At 36.2% G+C, this 23,891-nt stretch overlaps 4 protein-coding genes, 1 long non-coding RNA gene and 1 other non-coding gene across 10 annotated transcripts; 1 reads left to right on the top strand and 5 right to left on the bottom strand.

Annotated features, from left to right (window-relative positions):
• Window positions 1-509: 509 nt before the first annotated feature.
• LOC111792847 (carbonic anhydrase, chloroplastic-like) lies at window positions 510-3,102 on the bottom strand. Its single transcript, XM_023674447.1, has 3 exons — window positions 2,885-3,102; window positions 677-738; window positions 510-588 (listed from the first exon to the last, which is right to left on the bottom strand). Exons 1-3 carry the CDS (start codon window positions 3,065-3,067, stop codon window positions 510-512), a joined length of 324 nt encoding a protein of 107 aa, XP_023530215.1. The 5' UTR covers window positions 3,068-3,102.
• Window positions 3,103-4,258: 1,156 nt separating this feature from the next.
• LOC111793281 lies at window positions 4,259-5,226 on the bottom strand. The gene is made up of 2 exons (XR_002814909.1): window positions 4,873-5,226; window positions 4,259-4,625 (listed from the first exon to the last, which is right to left on the bottom strand). It is a non-coding gene; the product is annotated as an uncharacterized LOC111793281 (long non-coding RNA).
• Window positions 5,227-7,412: 2,186 nt separating this feature from the next.
• LOC111792235 (phosphoglucan phosphatase LSF1, chloroplastic) lies at window positions 7,413-13,858 on the bottom strand. 4 transcript variants are annotated; one of them, XM_023673584.1, is made up of 10 exons: window positions 13,502-13,858; window positions 12,937-13,043; window positions 12,267-12,726; window positions 12,028-12,099; window positions 11,202-11,323; window positions 10,625-10,840; window positions 10,013-10,118; window positions 9,811-9,923; window positions 8,595-8,739; window positions 7,413-7,601 (listed from the first exon to the last, which is right to left on the bottom strand). In XM_023673584.1, exons 1-10 carry the CDS (start codon window positions 13,814-13,816, stop codon window positions 7,482-7,484), a joined length of 1,776 nt encoding a protein of 591 aa, XP_023529352.1. In that variant the 5' UTR covers window positions 13,817-13,858; the 3' UTR covers window positions 7,413-7,481. The 4 variants fall into 4 exon arrangements, with proteins under 4 accessions (XP_023529352.1, XP_023529354.1, XP_023529353.1 ...); XM_023673586.1 differs by lacking the exon at window positions 13,502-13,858 and having other exon boundaries at window positions 12,267-12,742; window positions 12,937-13,027; XM_023673585.1 differs by lacking the exon at window positions 13,502-13,858 and having other exon boundaries at window positions 12,267-12,742; window positions 12,895-12,988.
• Window positions 13,859-14,648: 790 nt separating this feature from the next.
• LOC111794078 (protein-S-isoprenylcysteine O-methyltransferase A-like) lies at window positions 14,649-17,071 on the top strand. Of its 2 annotated transcripts, XM_023676207.1 has the most exons (3): window positions 14,649-14,768; window positions 16,095-16,164; window positions 16,287-17,071. In XM_023676207.1, exons 2-3 carry the CDS (start codon window positions 16,095-16,097, stop codon window positions 16,871-16,873), a joined length of 657 nt encoding a protein of 218 aa, XP_023531975.1. In that variant the 5' UTR covers window positions 14,649-14,768; the 3' UTR covers window positions 16,874-17,071. The 2 variants fall into 2 exon arrangements, with proteins under 2 accessions (XP_023531975.1, XP_023531976.1); XM_023676208.1 differs by lacking the exon at window positions 16,095-16,164 and having other exon boundaries at window positions 14,650-14,768; window positions 16,165-17,071.
• A 2,818-nt stretch (window positions 17,072-19,889) lies between these two features.
• On the bottom strand, window positions 19,890-21,108 carry LOC111793758. The gene has a single exon (XM_023675790.1). It carries the CDS (start codon window positions 21,043-21,045, stop codon window positions 20,104-20,106), a length of 942 nt encoding a protein of 313 aa, XP_023531558.1. The 5' UTR covers window positions 21,046-21,108; the 3' UTR covers window positions 19,890-20,103.
• A 2,237-nt stretch (window positions 21,109-23,345) lies between these two features.
• Window positions 23,346-23,446, bottom strand: LOC111794182. The gene has a single exon (XR_002815072.1). It is a non-coding gene; the product is annotated as a small nucleolar RNA snoR1 (small nucleolar RNA).
• Window positions 23,447-23,891: the final 445 nt, after the last annotated feature.

Raw genomic sequence — 23,891 nt, 5'->3', positions numbered from 1 at the left:
GATAAGGGACATTGACAGCAAAGTCGAAGAATATTCTATGGTCTTTATTCGGACAAATGTACCTCTCTTGTCCTCTCCCTTATTGTAAATTATTAATTAAAAATTAATAAAATAAAGAATAAAGGACAGTTTTGGTATAAATTAAGAAAAGAGTAAAATAAAGGTTGCAAGTAATACCCACATTTATGGAAGAATCCCAACTAAATTAACTAACTAATGCCAAATTAACCTAATTCTACTACTAAATTAGTTAAAATAAAAAGGAAAAACCACACAACGAAAAATAATTTTTAAATCGAAGACGCCTAGAGCTCTTCTTTTTTCGATCTACCCAATAGTTATCGTGCACAGCGCATGCATGCAAATGCAGAAAGAGCTTACGTAAGTGGATAATAAGAGCAATTCAATGAGACCAACGTTTTCTTAATAATCGTTAATGTTAGAAAACACGAACTTTCACAATGGTATGATATTGTCCACTTTGAGCCTAAGCTCGGGTGGCTGTGGCTTTACTNTCCGCCACTCTTCAATTCAGCTGTTATCTGCTCCACCTTTGATGTTGCTTCTGCTTTCAAATCTCCCTTCTCTCTACACCCACCACAAATATTTTCTTTTATCAAATTATATACATACATTTTTTAAAAAATATTATGTATATTCCTTTGAAGGTGTGTACCTGAGGAGCTTCTCCAAGGCCTCAATGGCTTCCTCATATGAACCATTCCCCATGTCTTCTCTCTACCAACAAAGAATTTGCCAAAAAAGGGTAATTATAAGAATAAAGTTTCATCCAAACCTATTTGGGTATGTAGATTCAAAAGTCAAACGGATTCCCGTAAAGTCAAAAGTACGACAGGCTAAAGGATTCCTTTCCTAAACTAGCGAGATTTGATTCAGAACAAAAATGTTACCCCAAACAAGACTTAACAGTGAAGTTTCAAACGCGTGAAATGATAGGTAATCAAGATATCTCGAAAGAAAATACGGTTTTTGAGATACAAATAATCACAAACAAGACTTAACGATGAAGTTTCAAACCCGTGAAACGATAGGTCATCAAGACATCTCGAAAGAAAAATAGGGTTTTCGAGATACAAATAATCACATATGGACAACTTTGACGATCGTTCACCTCTAGTATGACACGTTCCCTCCCAATTATATGATTAACAGGATCAGTCGTCTCTCGTGTAGGCCTCTTTTGATTTTAGAGAGGCAAAGTCGTTTCCTCTAGTGATAGAACTCGCTGAGAAATGCACTTTATTTTTATTTATTTTTTCCTCTATATATATATGTGTATGTATGTATGTATATGTATATGTATATGTATATGTATATATAAAAAGGAAATAAATGGATACTTTATTTAACGTAAATATTATGTTATGTAATTAATGGGCAAAATAGGAAGGGGACAGATGGGTGAAGTTAGGCACTAGGCAGTCCATGCGTTGACGTTACATGTCGGTTACGGTAAGAAACAAAACAGACATTAATACGTTGCCACGTGTCCTAATAAGAGATCGCCACGTTAAAAAAAGGTAACGTCTGTGATTCTAGGCTAAAAAGGAACATGGAGGAGAAAGCTGGTGAAATGACACCCACCTCACAATTTCTCACTTCCACCCACTATTATTTTCAAATAAATATAATTCTTAAAATAAAGGCTAATTTTTATTTGAAGAAATTAGTTAATTATTTATCCATATTTCTTTCGAACCTATGTCGAGTACGAATGAGGGTGAAGAAACCATTCATCGCTCACATTCATACTCGATATGGGTGCAACGAAAACTTATTCCATACTAATGTTATATCTATAGTCATCTATATATTATACGAACATTATCGGTCAGAATATAGTTTAGGAGATAGATGTAAATTACTATCTCGAGCAGGAGTGTTAAAAGACTCGTTCAACCTAACCCAACTTGTAAGATTTGGTTGGATTATGAACATATTTGAATTTGATTGGATTTGTTAACCCGTAAAAAATAAAAAATTGTTGTTAATTTTAAAAACCTTAAAAAATATTTCAACTCGGTCCGACCTAACCAATAAAACATCCCTAATTTAAATTTTTTTAGCACCGACATGAAACGATAAGGGACATTGACAGCAAAGTCGAAGAATATTCTATGGTCTTTATTCGGACAAATGTACCTCTCTTGTCCTCTCCCTTATTGTAAATTATTAATTAAAAATTAATAAAATAAAGAATAAAGGACAGTTTTGGTATAAATTAAGAAAAGAGTAAAATAAAGGTTGCAAGTAATACCCACATTTATGGAAGAATCCCAACTAAATTAACTAACTAATGCCAAATTAACCTAATTCTACTACTAAATTAGTTAAAATAAAAAGGAAAAACCACACAACGAAAAATAATTTTTAAATCGAAGACGCCTAGAGCTCTTCTTTTTTCGATCTACCCAATAGTTATCGTGCACAGCGCATGCATGCAAATGCAGAAAGAGCTTACGTAAGTGGATAATAAGAGCAATTCAATGAGACCAACGTTTTCTTAATAATCGTTAATGTTAGAAAACACGAACTTTCACAATGGTATGATATTGTCCACTTTGAGCCTAAGCTCGGGTGGCTGTGGCTTTACTTTTGGTTTACTCAAAAGGCCTCATACCAATAGAGATATATTTCTTAATTATAAACTCATGATCAACCCCTTAATTAGCTCGACGTGGGACTTCTCTCCCAACAATCCTCAACAGTTAAGACGTGGATTCAAAAACCAATAATAACTTGCTCTAGAAATGAACGTGAAATACGTTTTCGAGCTACTGTCGTGTACATTCAATGGTGTAAAACTGTGAGTCGGGTCAAGAATGAAAATGCACAAAAACGAGAGAGAGAGAGAGTTACGTACCCAAGTCGGGGTGATAAGAGGGGTAGGGGCAGCAAAAACAGGCCTGTTTTGGATAAGATTAGGGATAGAAGAAGAAGAAGAAGAAGAAGGGTTGAGCCTTGCAAAAGGGCGAAAAGAAGAAGACTTGTTTAGAGGAAGAGAGTGATAGCGAAGGCAGGCAGTGTTAAGCGATGCCGTCGACATTGTGCACTACGCCACTCTCTTCTCTCCCTTTATAATAAAAACAACACACCAAACCTCCCATTTTCAATACGATCGAGATAACGAAAGCGAACCCTTACTCAACCACACCTTCTTGATCTTTCTCGGATTAGGATTGGGCGTTCCACATTTTCTCATTTCTCTCTTTCTTTCCATAAACCATTCAATCCGCTAGAATACGAGAAATTATCCAAGAACGTTCTAACCTAACGTGACTCTCGGGATTCTATACTCGAAACTAATACTGGGTTGTTATTAAAAATACACGAGCCTACTCCAAACAGCTGCTCGATGAGTATCTACATCTCTCTCTTTCTCGTGCTATCTTCTTTTATTCTCTCTTTTCCATGGACGTGATCGGTGCTCCCATAATGTTGGATGTACAAGAGAGCTTATGATTTAAGAGCGTGTTATTAAAATAATATAAAATAACAAAAAAAAAATCATAAATTAAAAGATAAAAAATAACACATATTATTTAGAGTAAAGATGACAGTTAATAACGGTTGTTTAAATCAGCCTTCTAAATAGACTATTTAATCCCAATTCTTTGGAATGATAAAAAGTCAATATATTTATTATTAATATTATAAACCAAGTCAATGTATAATATAATAATAATAATATAAATTAAGTCAATATTTACGTTATATTCTATCATTTTCCTAACTNTTTTTTTTTTTTTTTTTTTTTTTTTTTTTTTTTTTTTTTTTTTTTTTTTTTTGTGATGAAAAGTTAATTTTTTAGGTCAATGTTAACTTAACTTAGCGGATTTGATATTTAATGCTAGAAGTCTGTTTTTTCAATATCTTAATAAACCGTTAAGATTCGGGTTTTCTTTCTTGTCGTAATACCCTTAACAAATTACGTTTAACGTCCCTTTATGACTTTCCTGACAACCCAAAGAAGAAAAAGAACTCACTTTAATCAGCTTAGATCCCGAGCGAGCCCTAAGAGAAAGATTTTCTCATTTAGCTACATTAGTACTAAAAAGTATAGCTTTATTCCCACTGTCCAACAAAAAAAAGTAATCTTTTTAACGAACGTGAAGTTCAAAATGCAGATAAAATAACAATATCTCAGTTATCGTCAAATCTAAACATAACCCAAATGGTTAAATCATATATCTTCGACTAAAGATCAGACGTTTGAATTTTTCATCTTGACTCACTGTTGAACTGAAAAAAAAATCAAAACAGACATTATCTTTCTATTTTCTTGTGTCTCTAGGAATAATGACAATGTTGATGAAATGGAAGATATGTACTACAAAAATGATATGAGGCATTGTGTGAGTGATAAAGAGAGACAAATGGCTAAGAAATGAGAGATTGAAAGCTTCAAAATAACATCACTCACTCACTCACAACCTTTGACCTCTCAACTTTATCCTCAAAAGGGAATCCAATGGTCATCCATAATGACACGTGGCCCATTCTTAACATCCCTCTTATCTTCTTTCACCTTCGCGGTAGGTCCAAAATCCAACCGCTCCCGAGCTTTCTCGATAGAAATTTGGTTCTACGATAAATGCTACTCTCTTTTGTTGTTTCTCGTAATGTAAAATAAAATAATATATAAATCAATGAAACGTCAAATTATGAGAAATTGTGTCCTCACGATACTATACAAATTTTTCTGTGTCTGATATAGTTGAGTAAATAAATATGTTATTAATTATTTTCTTCTAAGATAAAAAATTAATTATTTGTTAGAATAATAATGCATTATAAATTTTGATTTAAAAAAAAAATAATAAATATAAAAACATTAAAAAAAATGCTTACCTGGCTAATGGGCCGAGACATTGTTGGGTTTGAATTGGGCCATGGGAGAAGCCCATTTAATCATATTTGGGCCCAAACAAACAGAGCCCTAACGCGCCATAGAGATTGGGCTCTGCGGCAACCCGATCGGAAAAACTCTTTCTCCACTCTGAGATTGGGCAATTCCGGTGCCGGCGGGGGGGCATAGCGGCGAAGGGGGCCTTGTCCGGCAAGAAAGCGGCGGAATGAAGGTGAAGCCACCGTCGTCCATGGCGGAGGCGGTTATTCGTTAGTGTCTGTAAGTAGAGAGAGAGAGGGGCGAGGGGAGGAGAGAAAATTGAAGCTAATATGTAGAAGATTGGGACAGAAAATGGCGAAGAAAGGAATTACTATAAATGTCGACATTTTCTTGACATAGTTTCGACCTTTTTTCGACGTGTCGGACCGAGCGTGGGGCCAAAATGAGGGGATTTTTGTTTTTTTTCTCTTTTTCTTATATGCTCTTATTGACATTATTACATCAAATTTTGTCCATGGTTTTAATATTTTGTGAATAATAACCTTGATTTTAATTTATAGGGTTTTAAACATTTAGTTTTTATTAATAAAAAAATAATGAGAAATTTCTACCGATCACTCTCCTCAAGCTCAATGATTAGGTTCGACTTTAGTCTCATCGAACACCCAGTGAAAGATTCAATTGGTTAAGCAATACGTTAAACTCAAATAATTTCACATGTTCATTTGATTATATAATATTAGAGAAAATTGGACTCATCCTAATTGTCGGTGGGCGAAAAGGAGCATTGGAATAGTCTTAATTTTTGAATATTTAGACAATTAAAAAAAACATTGGAATAGTCTTAATTTTTGAATATTTAGACAATTAAAAAAAACATTGAGACAGTTATGAATTCCATTGAGTTTCCCTTACTTGATCAAACAATCCAAACTTCAGTTATTTCAACTACACCAAATGATCTTTCAAATTGGTCAAGACTCTCCGGNAGAATAATAATGCATTATAAATTTTGATTTAAAAAAAAAATAATAAATATAAAAACATTAAAAAAAATGCTTACCTGGCTAATGGGCCGAGACATTGTTGGGTTTGAATTGGGCCATGGGAGAAGCCCATTTAATCATATTTGGGCCCAAACAAACAGAGCCCTAACGCGCCATAGAGATTGGGCTCTGCGGCAACCCGATCGGAAAAACTCTTTCTCCACTCTGAGATTGGGCAATTCCGGTGCCGGCGGGGGGGCATAGCGGCGAAGGGGGCCTTGTCCGGCAAGAAAGCGGCGGAATGAAGGTGAAGCCACCGTCGTCCATGGCGGAGGCGGTTATTCGTTAGTGTCTGTAAGTAGAGAGAGAGAGGGGCGAGGGGAGGAGAGAAAATTGAAGCTAATATGTAGAAGATTGGGACAGAAAATGGCGAAGAAAGGAATTACTATAAATGTCGACATTTTCTTGACATAGTTTCGACCTTTTTTCGACGTGTCGGACCGAGCGTGGGGCCAAAATGAGGGGATTTTTGTTTTTTTTCTCTTTTTCTTATATGCTCTTATTGACATTATTACATCAAATTTTGTCCATGGTTTTAATATTTTGTGAATAATAACCTTGATTTTAATTTATAGGGTTTTAAACATTTAGTTTTTATTAATAAAAAAATAATGAGAAATTTCTACCGATCACTCTCCTCAAGCTCAATGATTAGGTTCGACTTTAGTCTCATCGAACACCCAGTGAAAGATTCAATTGGTTAAGCAATACGTTAAACTCAAATAATTTCACATGTTCATTTGATTATATAATATTAGAGAAAATTGGACTCATCCTAATTGTCGGTGGGCGAAAAGGAGCATTGGAATAGTCTTAATTTTTGAATATTTAGACAATTAAAAAAAACATTGGAATAGTCTTAATTTTTGAATATTTAGACAATTAAAAAAAACATTGAGACAGTTATGAATTCCATTGAGTTTCCCTTACTTGATCAAACAATCCAAACTTCAGTTATTTCAACTACACCAAATGATCTTTCAAATTGGTCAAGACTCTCCAGTTTATGGCCGCTTCTCTATGGTACCAGTTGTTGCTTCATTGAATTCGCTTCATTAATAGGTTCACGATTCGACTTTGATCGTTATGGACCGGTACCAAGATCTAGTCCTAGATAGGCAGACTTAATTTTAACAGCGGGTACAGTAACAATGAAAATGACTCCTTCCGATGCCAAAAAATTTACCCTAATTGTAAATTTGGCAAACCCAAAAAATTAATTAAAAAAAGGTAGTCTAACTCAATATATCAAATTGACACGTGATACTTCTCTCGAGATTATAAGCTCAAGTCTTCATACTCTACATAACCTACATAACCTGTTTATCCGATTTGGTATAATGCTAATTTATCATTGAATCAATCATTTATCTATTTGATAAACGTTCAAAACACTTAAATTTAGCAACCAATCTCTAGGGAGTGTCTATATCACAAGTTATATTTATTTATATTTATTTGTCTGTAATTTAGGATTAAAACTAAGATACAAAATATTGTAAATTTTGCTATATATATATATAGGATTAAGTTATTAGCTTTGCAAATTATGTCCAAAGTCCAAATTACTTTGGAGTTAGTCTAATTGGACATACCGAAAATGCAACACAACGAGCCGCTTTCGCCAACATAAACCTCTCATTTTCTGTAAGTGGTCTTTCAATTACCTTCACAATATTTGCATCCTTCAAAAACGAAAATCAATCATATCATCAGATCCAGACCAAGTTTTAAGAGGGTGAATAAAAGAAATCAACAGATGTAATATTCGTTTTAATTTAGTCTCTATGGTTTATAACATTTCATTTGTGCTCGTGTACATTCAAGAATGTTAAATTTGAGTGATGATAAGCTAACATCATCTTATACTTCGTAAATCGACAAATAGTTAAAGAGAAGATATGCAAGATGCTCAAACATTAGGAACTTAATAAGATTCGTTTTCTCTCTTCGATGTCCTTTTTCCTTTCCTGAATTGCTAGTGCCCGTGTGCGTTGGTGAATGTTAAATTTGGGTGATGATAAGCTAACATCATCTTACACTTGGTGAATCGACAATATTTAAAGAAAAAAGATATGCAAGATGCTCAAACATTAGGAACTTGAATAAGATTCGTTTTCTCTCTTCGATGTCCTTTTTCCTTTCCTGAATTGCTAGTGCCCGTGTGCGTTGGTGAATGTTAAATTTGGGTGATGATAAGCTAACATCATCTTACACTTGGTGAATCGACAATATTTAAAGAAAAAAGATATGCAAGATGCTCAAACATTAGGAACTTGAATAAGATTCGTTTTCTCTCTTCGATGTCCTTTTTCCTTCCCTGAATTGCTAGTGCCTGTGTGCGTTGGTGAATGTTAAATTTGGGTGATGATAAGCTAACATCGTCTTACACTTCGTGAATCGACAATATTTAAAGAAAAAATATATGCAAGACGCTCAAACATTAGGAACTTATTAGATGTCCTTTTTCCTTACCTGAATTACTACCAATTCACTCGACTTTATATCATGTAAGTTTATTACCATGCAATTTTAACATTCACCTTTAATGAGAGCTAAACTGAAAAATGTTAAAACATGCAAGGACTAAATTATAAAGACGCTCAAACATTAAGAACTTAGGTAAAAAGCAACAGTTAACATAGTCAAAACATTTTAGAACTTGAGAAGAAGCTTACTTTTTTCTGCGGTTGAACTGAAGGCCTGACACTGGCAGTGTCGCCAATGACTATAACATTGTTGACATTCCCCCTATCATCCCTTTCAGCAGGCGAAGCTGTTGAATGCCTCCACTGACCATTTGTGATGTACTTGTAGTAATACCTAAAGCCCATAAAAAATCAATATGATTAATACTACTTTTCCTTTCAATCCTTCATTAACAGTTAGTTTTCAGGCTATTGCAGCTATACGATTGAGCAAAATGTGTGGTTGAGCCACGCCCACTTTGCCTCAGCCGCTCACACCCCAGCAAGCTATTACAGCGAGCAGCTGGAGCTGCAGAGAGCCGAGGAACGATGACAGTTCCAACTTCGAAGTTACAATATCATGGAGAGCAGAATGTTCAGTCAGCAACAAATAACAAAGCAAATGCAAATTATGATTAGAAATTTTATATTTCAAAATGATTGTGTAAATTTTGTTCCTTCCAGAAAACAAAATACAGATAACCTGATGATAAAGAGAGGCAGCTAATCAGGCTTACTTAAGCTAGGAAAAGGCTCGTCGTGAATCACCGAGTCTAAGTGATGTAAATAGATGATGTTAAGCATGAGCTAGTCAGGCTGCATTTTGTAAGGCCTATAACAGGTTAGGCAGGGCCCACTTTTGCCATAATGTTAGCATGTAAGAAGTGGTCAGAGAAATAATTCTTCAAACTCTCAAGTTGAGTGGCATATTCCAACTTTCAACCCACAAGAAAAGTTACTAATATCCTAAAATTGAATTAGGTTCAAGTTGGCAATCCTTTTAGGAGGATGGCTAAATCCTAGGAAAATGACAAGAATGAATATTACGGGAAGAAAATAAAATTAAATCACGAGGGAGAAAAAAACAATCCAAACAACATTGACAAGAATCGGTGTCATGGTGGTACTACGAGATGGTGATTTATCGTATAAAATAATAGATCTGCAAACCTATTGATTGATCATAGATACGACTGCTATTTAAGAGAATCTCAGTAGTTCTTCTATCGGTCAAGGGCAAGGGGTCAATGCGTTTGAAGAAGAAAGATTGGAGCAGGTATTTCAAGTGGAATTTAGTACATCACTCAGTGATGGTAAAATTGCAATGAAAACAATTTTTATAATAAGATTATCAACAAAGATGCATCTGGTAAATTGACGTAGAAGCATGTATTTTAAATACTATAGACAATGTTTTTATACTTACTTCCCTTGAGGAAGTTTCATTTCTACTTCATATCTTGGCCCACCCTTGTGACTAGCCTTGACCGGTTCTTTCCAGTTACCAGTAAAATCTCCCACCAAATTTACATCCTCCCCCTGTAGCAAACAAAAAGTGGAGATAATTTTCTTCATAAATAGAATAACAAGAAGATTGGTAAAGATATGGAGACTAATTCCACAATTACCTCTTGACCATTCCATACAAAAGTAACGGCGTGAGTGGGAGGTCCATCGTGCCTTCCATGTTCCACCATTGCTATGAGATCCCAGGTAGCCCAAGCAATTGCTGGCCTGCAAAAAGATTTGAAGAATGTAATTTAAATCATAGCAGAGGAAATATGTATTGCGATGGATATGCATCATGTATATTTAACTCTGCTTCAGACCAGCAATAACATTGGAAGGAGTGGGGAAGAGTTAATAAGTGAGAACTTGAAAAAAGTAAAGTCCTCAACACATGGCAACATGTCCCTCGATAACATGTATCGAGGATATGATATTATCTACTTTAAACCTAAATGAATTCTACCTAAAATAATTTGTATTACTGAAGTTATTCTTACTAGTATTATATGGATATTCACTACATTTATCTGATATGCAAACAATGAGCAGCCGTTTACAAGAATAGTATTTAATTTTCTCGACTTCTAGATGGATGTATAAATTATGCAACTTCTAAATCAGCGAAGGGCAATCACATTAGTTCTTCCAATGTATATGAAATGTCATTCTATTCAACTGAATTATGATGTGCTCGACTCCTACATGACTATGCAGGTGGTATGGAGGAAAACCTGTCAGGTTTGCAGGAATGCAAACTGGTGATAAAATTATAAGCTGCATGAAGAGAAGTATCAGTCATCCAGTGTAGATATGCAATCACACTTGCTGGAGCTCGATCAAAACCGGTGGTACAAGTTACAAAAACTCGATGGTTCTTTTTTAACAGTCGTAGAAGTAGGCCCACACAAAATGGTAGTTTTTTCCTCATATCATAAGAATCTCCTTCCCTGAAGAAAAAGAAATTATATAAATCGGTCATGCTATTACAAGATTATGAGATCAACATAATGGCCCTTAGCATGAGAAATTCATAATCCATTTTTTTTTTAATTTCTCGTCATGGGACTCACAAAGTAGCATAATCACATCTAGGGATGGGTAAATGAACAAGATGGTTAACATTAATTAAAGCGAATTAAAAATTAAAAGGCTATAATTTCATCTCTGAATAAAAGGAATTCATTTAGCAAGACCAAGAAAATTCAAATTCAGGAACTTCACAATTGCGCTCATAATGCATCAATTTTTCAATCATCAACATTCTTGAGTGATCAAATTTACAGGATATGGTACAAAGTCTTTACTCACCTAATAGGATAGTTGATCATGAGAATATCATATTTTTGGCACGACTCATTGATTAACTTGGAGCTAATCCCCCAGTTTTCTGCCTCAGTTGCACTTTGAAAATTCAGAACTGCGGTGATTCCCTGTAGCAAATGTTCAAAAAAAGTGTAACCAAGATGGACTAAGAACTGTGCAGACGAACATCAGGAACAGAAAATTTAAAACAGAAGAAAGATAACAAATGTCAGCTTCAACAATTTCAATACCAAGTAGACAGAACAAAAATCTGCAAGAATCCAAGATACAATAAGGGCATGGTTCAAAAACTTGGCCTAATTGTACAGGATCCAATATAGACAAGACACAGAACAAAGAAAACCCAAAAAATAAGTCTCAGTTTGATTCAAATCGAACCAATTGTGACTCTGCATTGATTGTTACTCAGGGTACATTGGTGACTCAAGATGACTCATAGTGTATCACATATTCAGACTGTTCCTTCAGAACGCCGATTACATTGAATAGCTGCAAATATTGCTATCCCTCATAAAATCTAGAGAAACGTCCACTTTGGTACTATAAGTTGATCATTTATCATCTTGTCTGTAAACTTAGGTAGATTATGATAGCATATCTTTACTAGTTAGTGCATAGCTTGATTTAAATCACAACTTTTCCCCAATTTCTTGAGAATAATGCTGAAGACCATCCTGCAATACAGCTAAAAAGTACTGAACTACAATAAAAAGGTGCCTAATGACTACTATCAGCAACATGAACCTCTAAGCATGCACGATCGTAGTACATAAATTTAAGAAGAAAAAAAAAACATTGAAAAGGCACTAACCACGTTATTTGACAAAGCCTCAACATCTGCTTCAGTCTGTAAACATGACCCCACATAAATTTGCTCTGTGATCTATCACCACAGCACATTTAGTCAAGAAAGTTAGCTCCATGCTATGGTATGAGTTATGAACAGACAAAAAAAAGTTTGAGCTCTCAGTGTATTAATGAATTCTTGACTCAAATGCGCTGAATTTCTAAGCAAGCTGTAACAGTACTATATAAGTAATGAAAACCCACCTTACTATAGCTCATACCACGAGAGTGATCATAATATAGCTCCCCTTTAGACCGTTCTAATGCCTTGACATATTCGTCTATGGGAAAGCTCCCATGAGCCCATTCTCCTTCTCCAGGATCCTCTTCGGTAAATATACAAACAACCTGGCTGATCTGAGGCGTGAGAGTGTTTCTCTGCATGGGTGATTTAACATCTCCATTTTGATTATTTAGAAGTTTCCAACCTAATGCTGTTGAGAACTTAGAGGAGAAAGTTGCAAAGCCAGAATTCCCAATGTTTGCATCAGGTGTTTGTAAATTTGATGCCAAAACTTCTTTCTTCCATGTAGCAATAGGTACTCGACCTCGATTAAATAAAATATCTAAATCATTTGAAAGCAGAAGATGTTGAATCGGAAAAGGAGTGAAAGGTCTTTCAAGAACCAGGCTAAAAGACCCTGCTTTCTCCTTCAGCATCATCCTGAAGAAACCAAATACTGAAAATAAAACAAACATAAAAATGATGAATGGGAAAAACCTCGAAAAGAAAATCATAGAAAAGTCGATCTACTTCTAAGACTAACACACACAAGTTTTGCATTTCCATAATTCTAAATCAAATATTCAATAACTTAGAAAGGAAATATACACCCAATTCTTGTAGACTCTACGTCAAGTGAATAGTGCATACTGTGTATCTCCAAAGTCTTTGATCTCAACGAGCTTGACGCCAGAAGAATCGCTCGCTTTCTTTAAAGTGTCCCCCACCATGATTATTCTCGACTTCTCAGCATTACCCTATAAAGATCAAGTTTCTTGCAGTCAAATATCTGGTTGAATCATTGAGGCATCACTCGGATATAGATTATACAAACATCAAAGCATTCAAAGAGTTTAGTTACATAAATTAAACCAGAAAATACAATTAGACAGCATATCAGTCCTAGTACAACAGACTTTGAGGTAACTTTTAGAGATCTAAATCTGGTACAATTCTGATTTTGAAACTAAATTCTCCGTTGTATTAACTGTCAATCTATCCTATTAATCATCTCTGCCAACAGACGAGAACAAAATTCGTATAATTTTCTCCCAACATTTCAATTCCATTGAAGAACACATTTAAATCCATGGCTTCACAGGAACATCATAAGAGAAACCGTACACAACTCAATCTACATATGATACTCCAAACAAGTGCACCACAGACGACACACACCAGAACTAAAATTTAAAATGGAGAGAAATTAAAATACTCCTTTCTTAAGCGAGTGAACGAAGATTCTTCCATCGACGGAAATCGCGAACCGAATGCCGAGCGGTTTCTGGAGAGTAACCATATACTCATTGAGATTCATCTTATACGAAGAAGAAGAGCCATCCGACATGGCGAAAACCTCAAAACCTCGACCATTGAATCGAGCTTTCACTCCCGGACCATCCCTAATACCTCCAATTCCCAAGCGCAAATGTCTTCCCCAAAACAACGACGATTTACCTCCTCTCAACAATGGCGAAGACGAACTGTCAATAGTCCTCACACAAGGAAGCTGCAGAGGCAGAACCGCCATTTTCGAACTCAGAATCCTCTCGTTCTTGCGCCTAAAATATCAAAAAAATATATATATATTTACAATTACTATACATAGAGATTCGAACCTGGCTTCGCGAAGTCGACGTTTTGTAAAATTAATTTAGATTTTTTTTTAATTTATTATTATTAAACGAGGGAAGAAAAAGAGCTCTCTGACACTGACAGCCCTACGGCTCACGTGGAGGACTTAGGTGGGTCCCACGACACGAGGATATTTATTTAGGGGAAAAAAAATCAATTTATAATTTTCTTAATAATAATTTATTTTTTAAAAATTTCTTTGTTTTTTTTAATATTTAGCTAAATAATAATAAAAATTATACCTAGAAAAAAAATTAAATTTTCAAGATTAAATTAATTAAAACTCTAAATTTTATTGGTTTATATATATAAAAAAAACTTTAATTATTAGTTTTAAAATATATTTAATTAATTAAAGATATAACTAAGGGAAAATATCACATCTAAAAGAATTATGATTTAAAAAAATTCATAATTTATGAGATATTTTTATTTTTGAAAAATAATTATTTAGATTTTAAAAAAATTAAATATCCTTTATGATTTTTTTTTTTTTTTTACAGATTTATGATTATTTATTTATTTATTTATTGAGATTGATGATTTTTAAAAAAGGTTGAATAATTTAATTAATTTATTAAATTTAGTTAATAGAAAGTATTCTATTAAATTAAAAAATATATAATGGACCGGAAAAGAACCGAAGACGCAAGAGGAAGGGTTTATGATGAACCGGTTCGATCCTTGGTTTTCATTAGCTCGAACCGACGCTTGATTTCTTAGTTTTCATTTCTTTCAGCCTCGTCTCTCAGCCCTTTTTCACTCTTTCAACTTGGACGTCGGCCGTCGCATCTCCCTCTCACGGCGTCCGCACCCGCCGCTTGGATCTCTGCAGTCACCGTGAGCTCGTAAGGGATTTCTTTACGGATTTTTGGAAGAATTTGATTAGGTTTTAGCTTTTACGCGTTTTACTTACTGATTGGTTCTTTGATTTGTTTTCCATGTTTTTGTATCTGGGTTTCTTGGATTGTTTTTAGACTTGCCTTTAAGGTGTTTGTTAATTTGCTTGACTGAAAAGTGACTTGGGATCTCTGTGAATGAGTTTGATTGAAAGTCTAGTTTATTTATGAGAGAAAAGCTCATTTTCTTAGCTTTGATAATGGGAAGTTTGTGATTTAAAGGATAAGTACATACATTCTTTTAGTGTTCTAGGTAGAATTCTGTATAATTCTTAGTTGATAGAATGGAAACTTGAGATTCTGTGTGTGTGTATTGAAAGTTGAAACCATCATATTATACTGCACTACCATCCCTAGTAGGGTTGCTGTTAATTTTAGTTTGTCTAGATTGTTTAGGTATCAAATTCTGTATTTCTTTTGGTATTTTTGGATCTCACATCGGTTGGGGAGGAGAACGAAGCATTCTTTATAAGAGTGTAAAAACCTCTCTCCCTAGCAAACGCGTTTTAAAAACATTGAGGGGAAGCCCGAAAGGGAAAGTCCAAAGAGGACAATATCTACCGGCAGTGGGCTTGGCCTTTCCTTTCGGGCTCAAACCCACCTCTAGTAGATATTGATGCCAAAACGTGTCTACTAGGGAGAGGTTTCCACACCCTTATAAGAAATGCCTCGTCTTCCTCTCCAACCAATGTGGGATCTCACAATCCACCTCCTTTGGGGGCTCAATGTCCTCGCTGACACACTGCCCAATGTTTGGCTTTGATACCATTTGCAACGTTGGAGAGGAGAACCTTGTGAATTGTGAGATCCCATATCGGTTGGAGAGGAGAACGAAGCATTCCTTAGAAAGGGTGTGGAAACCTCTCCCTAACAGATGCGTTTTAAAACTATTTAAGAGAAAATCCAAAAGAAAAAGTCCAAAGAGGACAATATCTACTAACGGTGGGTTTGAGTTGGCTTTGATACCATTTGTAACGTTGAGCCCCCAAGAGGAATAAATTGTGAGATCCTACCTCGGGTGGAGAGGAGAACAAAACATTCCTTAGAAAGGGTGTGGAAACCTCTCCCTAATAGACACGTTTTAAAACTTTAAGAGAAAGCCCGAAAGGAAAAGCCCGAAAGGAAAAGCCCAAAGAGGACAATATCATCTACTATCGGTCGGTGGGCTTGAGCTGTTTGCCTAGCATAGACTGTATCCTCTGAGAATACACTAAATTTCATCCCGATGTCCTGTCACACAAACATGGTTTCATTGTTCATATTCTTCCTTTGCAGATGTTATGCTTAAAGGATCTTCAGGGTTTTTTACACAAGAATTTTTCTGAATTGGAGATATCATTTTCAGGTCTGAACTAAAATCTTAGTATACCTCCAAGTTTTCGTGTCGTAGCCAAATCCTTTCGAATTCGTTTTTCGGTTTGTGAAGAAACCTTAGCTGATATCTTTGGTGGACAAAAAAAATGACAGAAATTTTCAGTTACACAGCATGCAGACAATTGTCTCAGATGATCTTTGCAATTATCTTCTTTCATGGTTCTGAATACATCTTAGCCGTTGGAATTCATGGGAGACAAAATGTTACTCTAAAGTCCCTTTTGATAAGCAAAAACTACCTCTTGGCCATGATCTTATCCTTCTTAGAGTACTTTCTTGAAGTTTTGTTGTGTCCCAGCCTTAAGGAATACTGGTGGGTTAGTCATATAGGCCTAGCCATGGTTGTCGTCGGAGAAATCGTACGTAAACTGGCGATCATAACCGCAGGACGGTCTTTTACGCATCTGATTAAGGTCTATCATGAGGACCATCACAAGCTGGTCACTCATGGAGTTTATAGATTTGTTCGTCATCCTGGATACAACGGTTTTCTCGTGTGGGCGGTGGGAACTCAAATCATGCTCTGTAATCCCATATCGACCGTTGCGTTTGCCATTGTTGTCTGGCATTTCTTTGCTGAACGAATTCCGTATGAAGAGTACTTCTTGAGACAGTTTTTTGGCCACGAGTACGAGGAGTATGCAAGACGGGTACCGTCTGGAGTGCCATTTGTGAAATGAAGGTCCAAGAATGCTTCATGAACAGGTTTCATGGTTGTTCTGTTCTTGTGTTATGTGTAGTTTCTGATTGATGATTTGTGAGATTGGATCTTTGTGACAAGTTTGAGGTTCTTACTTGTACCATTTTTGTTGAATATGTGTATGTGACATTTCATAACAAATATACTATCATCTGTTGAGTTGGGTTCGGTTGAGTTATTGGGTGGTTCACTACTTTATTTTTATTTTATTTTTATTTTATTTTCTCAAAACGGAACAAGTTGACTAGATCTGAGAGAAATGACGACAGAGAGTAACAAGTAGATGATCGTGATGATCGTGAGCAGCGACGATAGCAACCAACACTTGAGAAAGAGAGTGATGGTTGTGCATCTTGCGACAAATTGCATATAATGATCAACGATGAGATTGATAACAAGTATTAGAGAGCGACGACGATGAAGTTCACAAAGGCGGAGAGACAAGAGGTGCATGTGAACTACAAACTCGGGGGTTATAGACCAATCTCACCCAAAATCTTCCTTCAACTTAGTTCAAACACTCAGAAATATAAACCAATCTCAGTTAGCAAACGAGTAAGAGAAAGAGAATCGTTCCCTGCTGAATATCCTCTACTAAAATGTCGAAAAAAACGAAACCCATTAGTGAGGTCCATATCAACAATAGAAATACCCGTCATAGCAAAAGTCGACCCTTTAGGCCATAAGTAACCACCTAGCTTCGTTGCATTCACCTCTAAACCTTTTGAACAAGATCAAAAATGTCTAAATTACGAGTGACTATTATAAACAGCTCAAAACACTTTTCCACTCCATCCAAAAACAAGATTGGACGTCATTGACCTTGATCCCGAAGTTACATCCGAGACTCCCTCACAGAAGGTAAGTCTCGAAAAACCCATAAAAGAACACTACCCTAAAAAGCTTTATTTCAAGCCAAACTTCACAACGTCCTTACATTAGTTACACTCTTAGTCCTCGTCTTAAGAGTCCAAACCCACCGCTAGCAGATACTGTCCTCTTTAGACTTTCCCTTTCCGGCTTTCCTTCAAGGCTTTAAAACGCGTAAGCTAGAAAAAGATTTTCACACTCTTATAAAGGGTGTTTCGTTCTCCTCCCTAACCAATATGGGATTCTCATAGTCCTCGTCTTAAGAGTCGATGAGACGTCGAGAGAGAGGAAGGGGTAAAATTGTAAATAGAAGGAACAAAAGGAGGATGAAATGGGATATATGATGATTGTGTTTTATCCCATCTGCCATCAAATGAGGGCACTATGAATTGGGTATGGAGAGATCATAATTATGTGTGTTATAATTATTATTTCCCCATTTTCTTCCATTTTGCACTCCACTTGGCTTCAAAAAGGAACACTCCAAATCCAAATCCAAATCCAAATCCAAATCCAAATCCTTCCTCCCACGCCACTCTCTCATTCATTCATTCATTCCTTCACTGACGTAGAGCAATGGCTATGTGCCCCAAATCACAACTTTTAACCGGTGAGTGCTTGGAGGAGTTGCTTTCTAGCTAAAAAATGTAATCCATTACTTGTTCCAAAAGCTACTTTTTGTTCCCATTTTCGTTTGTCTACCGAACATTTGATTGTTTTCGGACGAGTTTTTTTTTTTTTAGTATGTTTGTGACGTTCTAGGTCCGTTTGTTAGGGGAAGGTTTTCACACCCTATAAAGGGTGTTTTTGTTCTTGCTGGCACTCATCCCTTTCTCTATCAATGTGGGACCCCGTCAAATCCACCCCCTTTGAGATCCAGCGTTCTTACTGGCACACCGTCTCGTATCTACCCCCCCTCCCCGAAGTTCTTGCTGGCACTCGTCCCTTTCTCTATCAATGTGGGACCCCGTCAAATCCACCCCCTTTGGGATCCAGCGTTCTTACTGGCACACCGTCTCGTGTCTATCCCCCCTCCCCTTCGGGGAACAGGCTGACATATAGTCCGGTGTATGGCTCTGATACCATTTGTAATGACCCAGTTCCACCGCTAGCATATATTGTCCTATTTGGGCTTTCCCTTTCGAGCTTCCCCTCAAGGTTTTAAAATGTGTCTGCTAGGGGAAGGTTTTCACATCCTATAAAGGGTGTTTTTGTTCTCCTCCCCAACCAATGTGGGACANCCCCCCCCCCCCCCCCCCCCCGGGGCCAAGCGTTCCACACCCTATAAAGGGTTTTTGTTTTCCTCCCCAACCAATGTAGGACATCACAATCTACCCTCTTCGGGGCCAAGCGTTCTCACTGGCACTCGTTCCTTTCTTCGATCGATGTGGGACCCCGTCAAATCCACCTCCTTTGGGGTCCAACGTCCTTACTGACACACCGTCTTGTGTCTACACCCTTCAAGGAACAACCTCCTCGCTGGCATATAGTCCGGTGTATGGCTCTAATACCATTTGTAATGGTCCAGATCCACCGTTAGCAAATATTGTCTTTTTTGGGCTTTCCCTTTCGGGCTTCCCCTCAAGACTTTAAAACACGTCTACTAGGAGGAGATTTCCACACCCTTAAAAAGGGTGTTTTTGTTCTACTCCCCAACCAATGTGGGACATCACAATGTTCTAATATGATTTTTGAGAAATTTTTCAAGAGATGACATAAGATTGCTCCAAATCAACTCACTTAATTTTAGAATTTTTATGATTGAATCATTGAAAAAGAAGGTACACTTGGTCGATATTTGGTAGTAACTATTTGTTCTTTTAAATCTTTTTTAACCATAATTTTATATTATCAGGATCATTCTAATTCAAATATGGTATTGAATCGTTCATTTATACTCGAGCGTCACATATATCTTCGCATATATTCTTTATCCACGTGTTGTTAAACTAAGAAAATGTTTATCTGATGTAGTTAGGGAGTGTATAAAAAAGTTAGAAGATTGAATAACAATCTTTTCATCAAAATTCATGGGGATGAAATTAAGGTTTTTAGTAAGATGTTTAATCCTACAAACAAAAATATATATGTATTTAAGCAAGAATTCATCCTAATTTCCATCAAAATTCATGGAATTCCATAATCATATTGAATAACAATCTCTTTGTATAATGCATATCTAAACAGTTTTTGTTCAAAGATGAATGAAGAACTTGTTCATCGATCATCTTTATGTTTCCTTTTTACAAATCTAAATTCTAAACATAAACAGTTTGATGATTCTACAAAGATTTTGAACGAACCTCTCATGATCAGAGCTTTTGAAAATTGCAACGAAAATTAAATGCTCCATAACGGACTGGCTCTGCCCAATCCACTAACGTTCCTCCAACAACCTACCAGATCAGGCTTGTAAGGGAGATACGATTTTCTCTTACCTTCTTCTTTCAACGCACGATTCCTGACGTAGAACGATTCGAGTGCAGAGAAAATCCTCTTCTGATCTCCACCGGATCTCCGGCTTCTTGAATGCCCGCCGATGTTTGCCTCGCCGGACTGAACCTTCTTCTCCTTTAGGTCCGTCGAGGATTTCGTCTCTGACTTGATTCCTTTTTCCTTCTTCGTTGAGTTCGAAGACGGCGTGAATGAGACGTAGGAGCGCTTTCCGTCGCTGTGGCTTCGTCGTAGAAGGTCTCGGATTCCCCAACGCTTTGTCGACGACGATCCGGTGGATCGGCTTTTCTTGCAAGCCAGATTTGGCGTTCCGATCGATTTAGGTTTCCAGACGGAGTAAGTTCCGGATGGAACTGCTTCCAGTTCGTCCACTGACGATGAAGAAGACGACGACGACGACGAAGGCGACGGCGGATCGTCATTACTCTCTCTGATCATAAGCTTCTCCAAAGGAATTCGAATCGGCTTCACGGTTACCAAATCTCGTTCATCCATTTCCGCTTCCTCGACCTGACATTCCTCAAACAGAAGTTCCGAATTGAAAACCGGAAACACAGGAGCTATCAAACCGCCTCGAAGTACATCATCGCAATCGCTGGATTTCTGGAGCGAGACGAATTCGAAATCGTCGTCGTTATTCTCCTCTGCTCTGTTCAGTGACAGCGATGGATCGAAATCGAAGTGAAAGCAGCCGCCGGAGAACTCGCCGCCAGCTCTTCGGGCGGCGTCAGCGATAGTTCCGGTGGAGTAACAGTTGAAGCTCGGACACAATCCAAAATCTTCTTCTTCTTCTGCTTCTTCTCCTTCTTCTCGCAATTGCAGAGACATGGCGTTGAAAGTGTTGAGTTTCAGAGTGAAGGAGGAAATGAATGGTTTATATAGAGATCAGAGTCGAGGAGTCATTCAAATTACAGATCTAAAAATAATAATTTCAATAAAATTTTAAATTTGTATTAGTTTATGGTTAATTTTTAATTAATTTTTTTCTATAAATTAAAAAAATATGGTTATTATCGGATAACCCTTATTAAATATCTGACTTTTTATTTATTTATTATTATTAAGAATATATATTAAGTCTATATTATTAGACTAATGTTAAAATAAGTGCTCAATTTTATAATTATTTGAACCATGTTATCTATGACCGTGTCGGATGTCTCAATCTTATGTGCTAGTGTTGTAAATGGGCATGTGTTGTAAACTGAGCGATACTGACCATTTCCACACATTATCCTTATTTTCATACAAGATTTGAACCGGTAATACGAGGATTTTCAGTCCCCTGCTCATGTGTTGTAAACTGAGCAATACCGGCCATTTCCACACATTATCCTTATTTTCATACAAGATTTGAACCGGTAATACGAGGATTTTCAGTCCCCTGCTCTACAAACTGAGCGATACCGGCCATTTCCTTTCCTACACATTACCAGATTTGGACCGGTAATACGAGAATTTTCAGTCCCCTGCTCTACTAACTGAGCGATACTGGCCATTTCCTTTCCTACACATTAGACTTATTTTCATACCAGATTTGAACCGGTAATACGAGGATTTTCAGGTAATACGAGGATTTTCAGGTAATACGAGGATTTTCAGGTAATACGAGGATTTTCAGGTAATACGAGGATTTTCAGGTAATACGAGGATTTTCAGGTAATACTAGGATTTTCAGGTAATACGAGGATTTTCAGGTAATACGAGGATTTTCAGGTAATACGAGGATTTTCAGTCTCCTGCTCTACTAACTGAGCAATACTGGCCATTTCTTTTCCACACATTATCCTTATTTTCAATAGCGGTGCTCTAATATTTGTGTCAATACGAGAGAGTAAGAGATGTCACTAAAATCATGTGTGGACTAAAATGTAGTCCAAATTTCACAACTGTAGTCCAAATTTCACTACCATAGTCCAAATTTCACTACCATAGTCCAAATTTCACTACCGTAGACTAAAATGTAGTCCAAATTACACAACTGTAGTCCAAATTTCACTACGGTATTCAAACTTGAACAAGTATCACGACCATTGTGATGTCACACATTAATTGGGAAGGAGAACACACTACCATTTATAAGGGTGTAGAAACCTTCCCCTAGCGGTGTTTTAAAGCCTTGAGGGGAAGCCCGATAGGAAAACGAGGAAACTAGCGGTGGATTTAGGTTGTTACAACCATTATCTCACCCGAGCAAAAGTGCATTTCCAAATACAAAATCGTTTTTACATAAAAATTCAAAATTATAAAATTTAAATATTCGTAAAATATTATAAACAGCTATTTAAAAAAAATGGATTGAAAATTTACAAGAAAGAAACCATTGAGAATTAACAATTTATATTGTTCTTCCATAATATGTTTTTTCCATCACTTAATTTAAGTTCTTTTTCTATTGATTTTAATTATAATGATTTTGTATCATTTATTTGTTCTTTTTTTTCACATTTTTCATGGTTTCAGCAATCACCTATTATTCACATAAATATCCACTGTCACCTATTCAAATTTATCGACTTCTTAATGAACAATTAACATTTTTTAATATACTTTCTCACAATCTGTACACATTCAAACAAAGACTACCGACTTAAATTACAATTGATATATTTACAACATGAATTAATTCAAAAATTATAATCTGCAATACATTATAACTATTATTTTCCTCTACAAATTCACATGAATTATAATCAAGGTTAAACACTAGAAAATTCACAAACATCACTCAAACAAATGTTGAAATATTACGTTGAGCAAAGGATTTCGTAACACGATTAAATCTAAAAAAAACAGAGTTCAAACACAAAATTACGACGAATATTCTTTTTGAAATATTTGTTAAAGGCATTTTTTGTTTTAGAAGTCTAATCGAAGACATTTTCAATCTCAAAATACAAAATCATCCCCGCCGTCGACCAGCATACTCGGCAAAAAAGAAAGCAGTAGGAGAATACCGGATCCGCCACAGTTTAGTAAGTTTCACGAAACAATGACAGTCGGCGCATGGAAGATTACATGAAAACTCTTTAAAAATTCAAGATCTGACGTTCTGAAATGAAAGCAAATAGTATATCTGCAGATACTTCAGAACTTAAAAGCAGAAAGACTGTTATTAACACAAAAACGGCTCAGAAAGTTGCTGAATCTGCTCAAAGAAGAGCGATCTATTTCAGAACGCCTTTCTCATACAAGAGGTGTCAGAAATAAAGCAATAATCATCATCGCTGTATCGACATTTAGCAGAGAGAAGTGAAAATCAAATAAAATGTAAGAATGAGACGGCGGCGGCAATAGCGAAGTGAGGCGAATCAGCCGGAGATAATCGACTCAGCAAATTAGGGCTTTGGAATCCCCCTTCAGTACAACGAGGAAGAGAGTACGTATTGGGGGCTATTTATAGCTTAAGATTTGGGCCTCTTCAGTCTCGAGTCGATGTGGACTATTTGCTGTTTAAAAGCCCATTTTATTGGGCCCAAGTATCTGTATTATTGGGCCCAAGTATCTGTATTAATGCTGGGGAGTGTAGTTAATAGAGCGTTGTTCATATGACTCGATAATCGAATTGAATTAATTATGACTATCTAATCTAAAATATAAAGATTATGCTGGATTTTTTTTTTTTTTTTTTTTTTTTTTTTTTTTTTTTTTTTTTTTTTTTTTTTTTTTTTTTT

This window comes from Cucurbita pepo, chromosome LG04 (genome assembly GCF_002806865.2).
Source record: "Cucurbita pepo subsp. pepo cultivar mu-cu-16 chromosome LG04, ASM280686v2, whole genome shotgun sequence".
Taxonomy (NCBI): Eukaryota; Viridiplantae; Streptophyta; class Magnoliopsida; order Cucurbitales; family Cucurbitaceae; genus Cucurbita; species Cucurbita pepo.
This window is presented reverse-complemented; position numbering and strand designations above follow the sequence as displayed.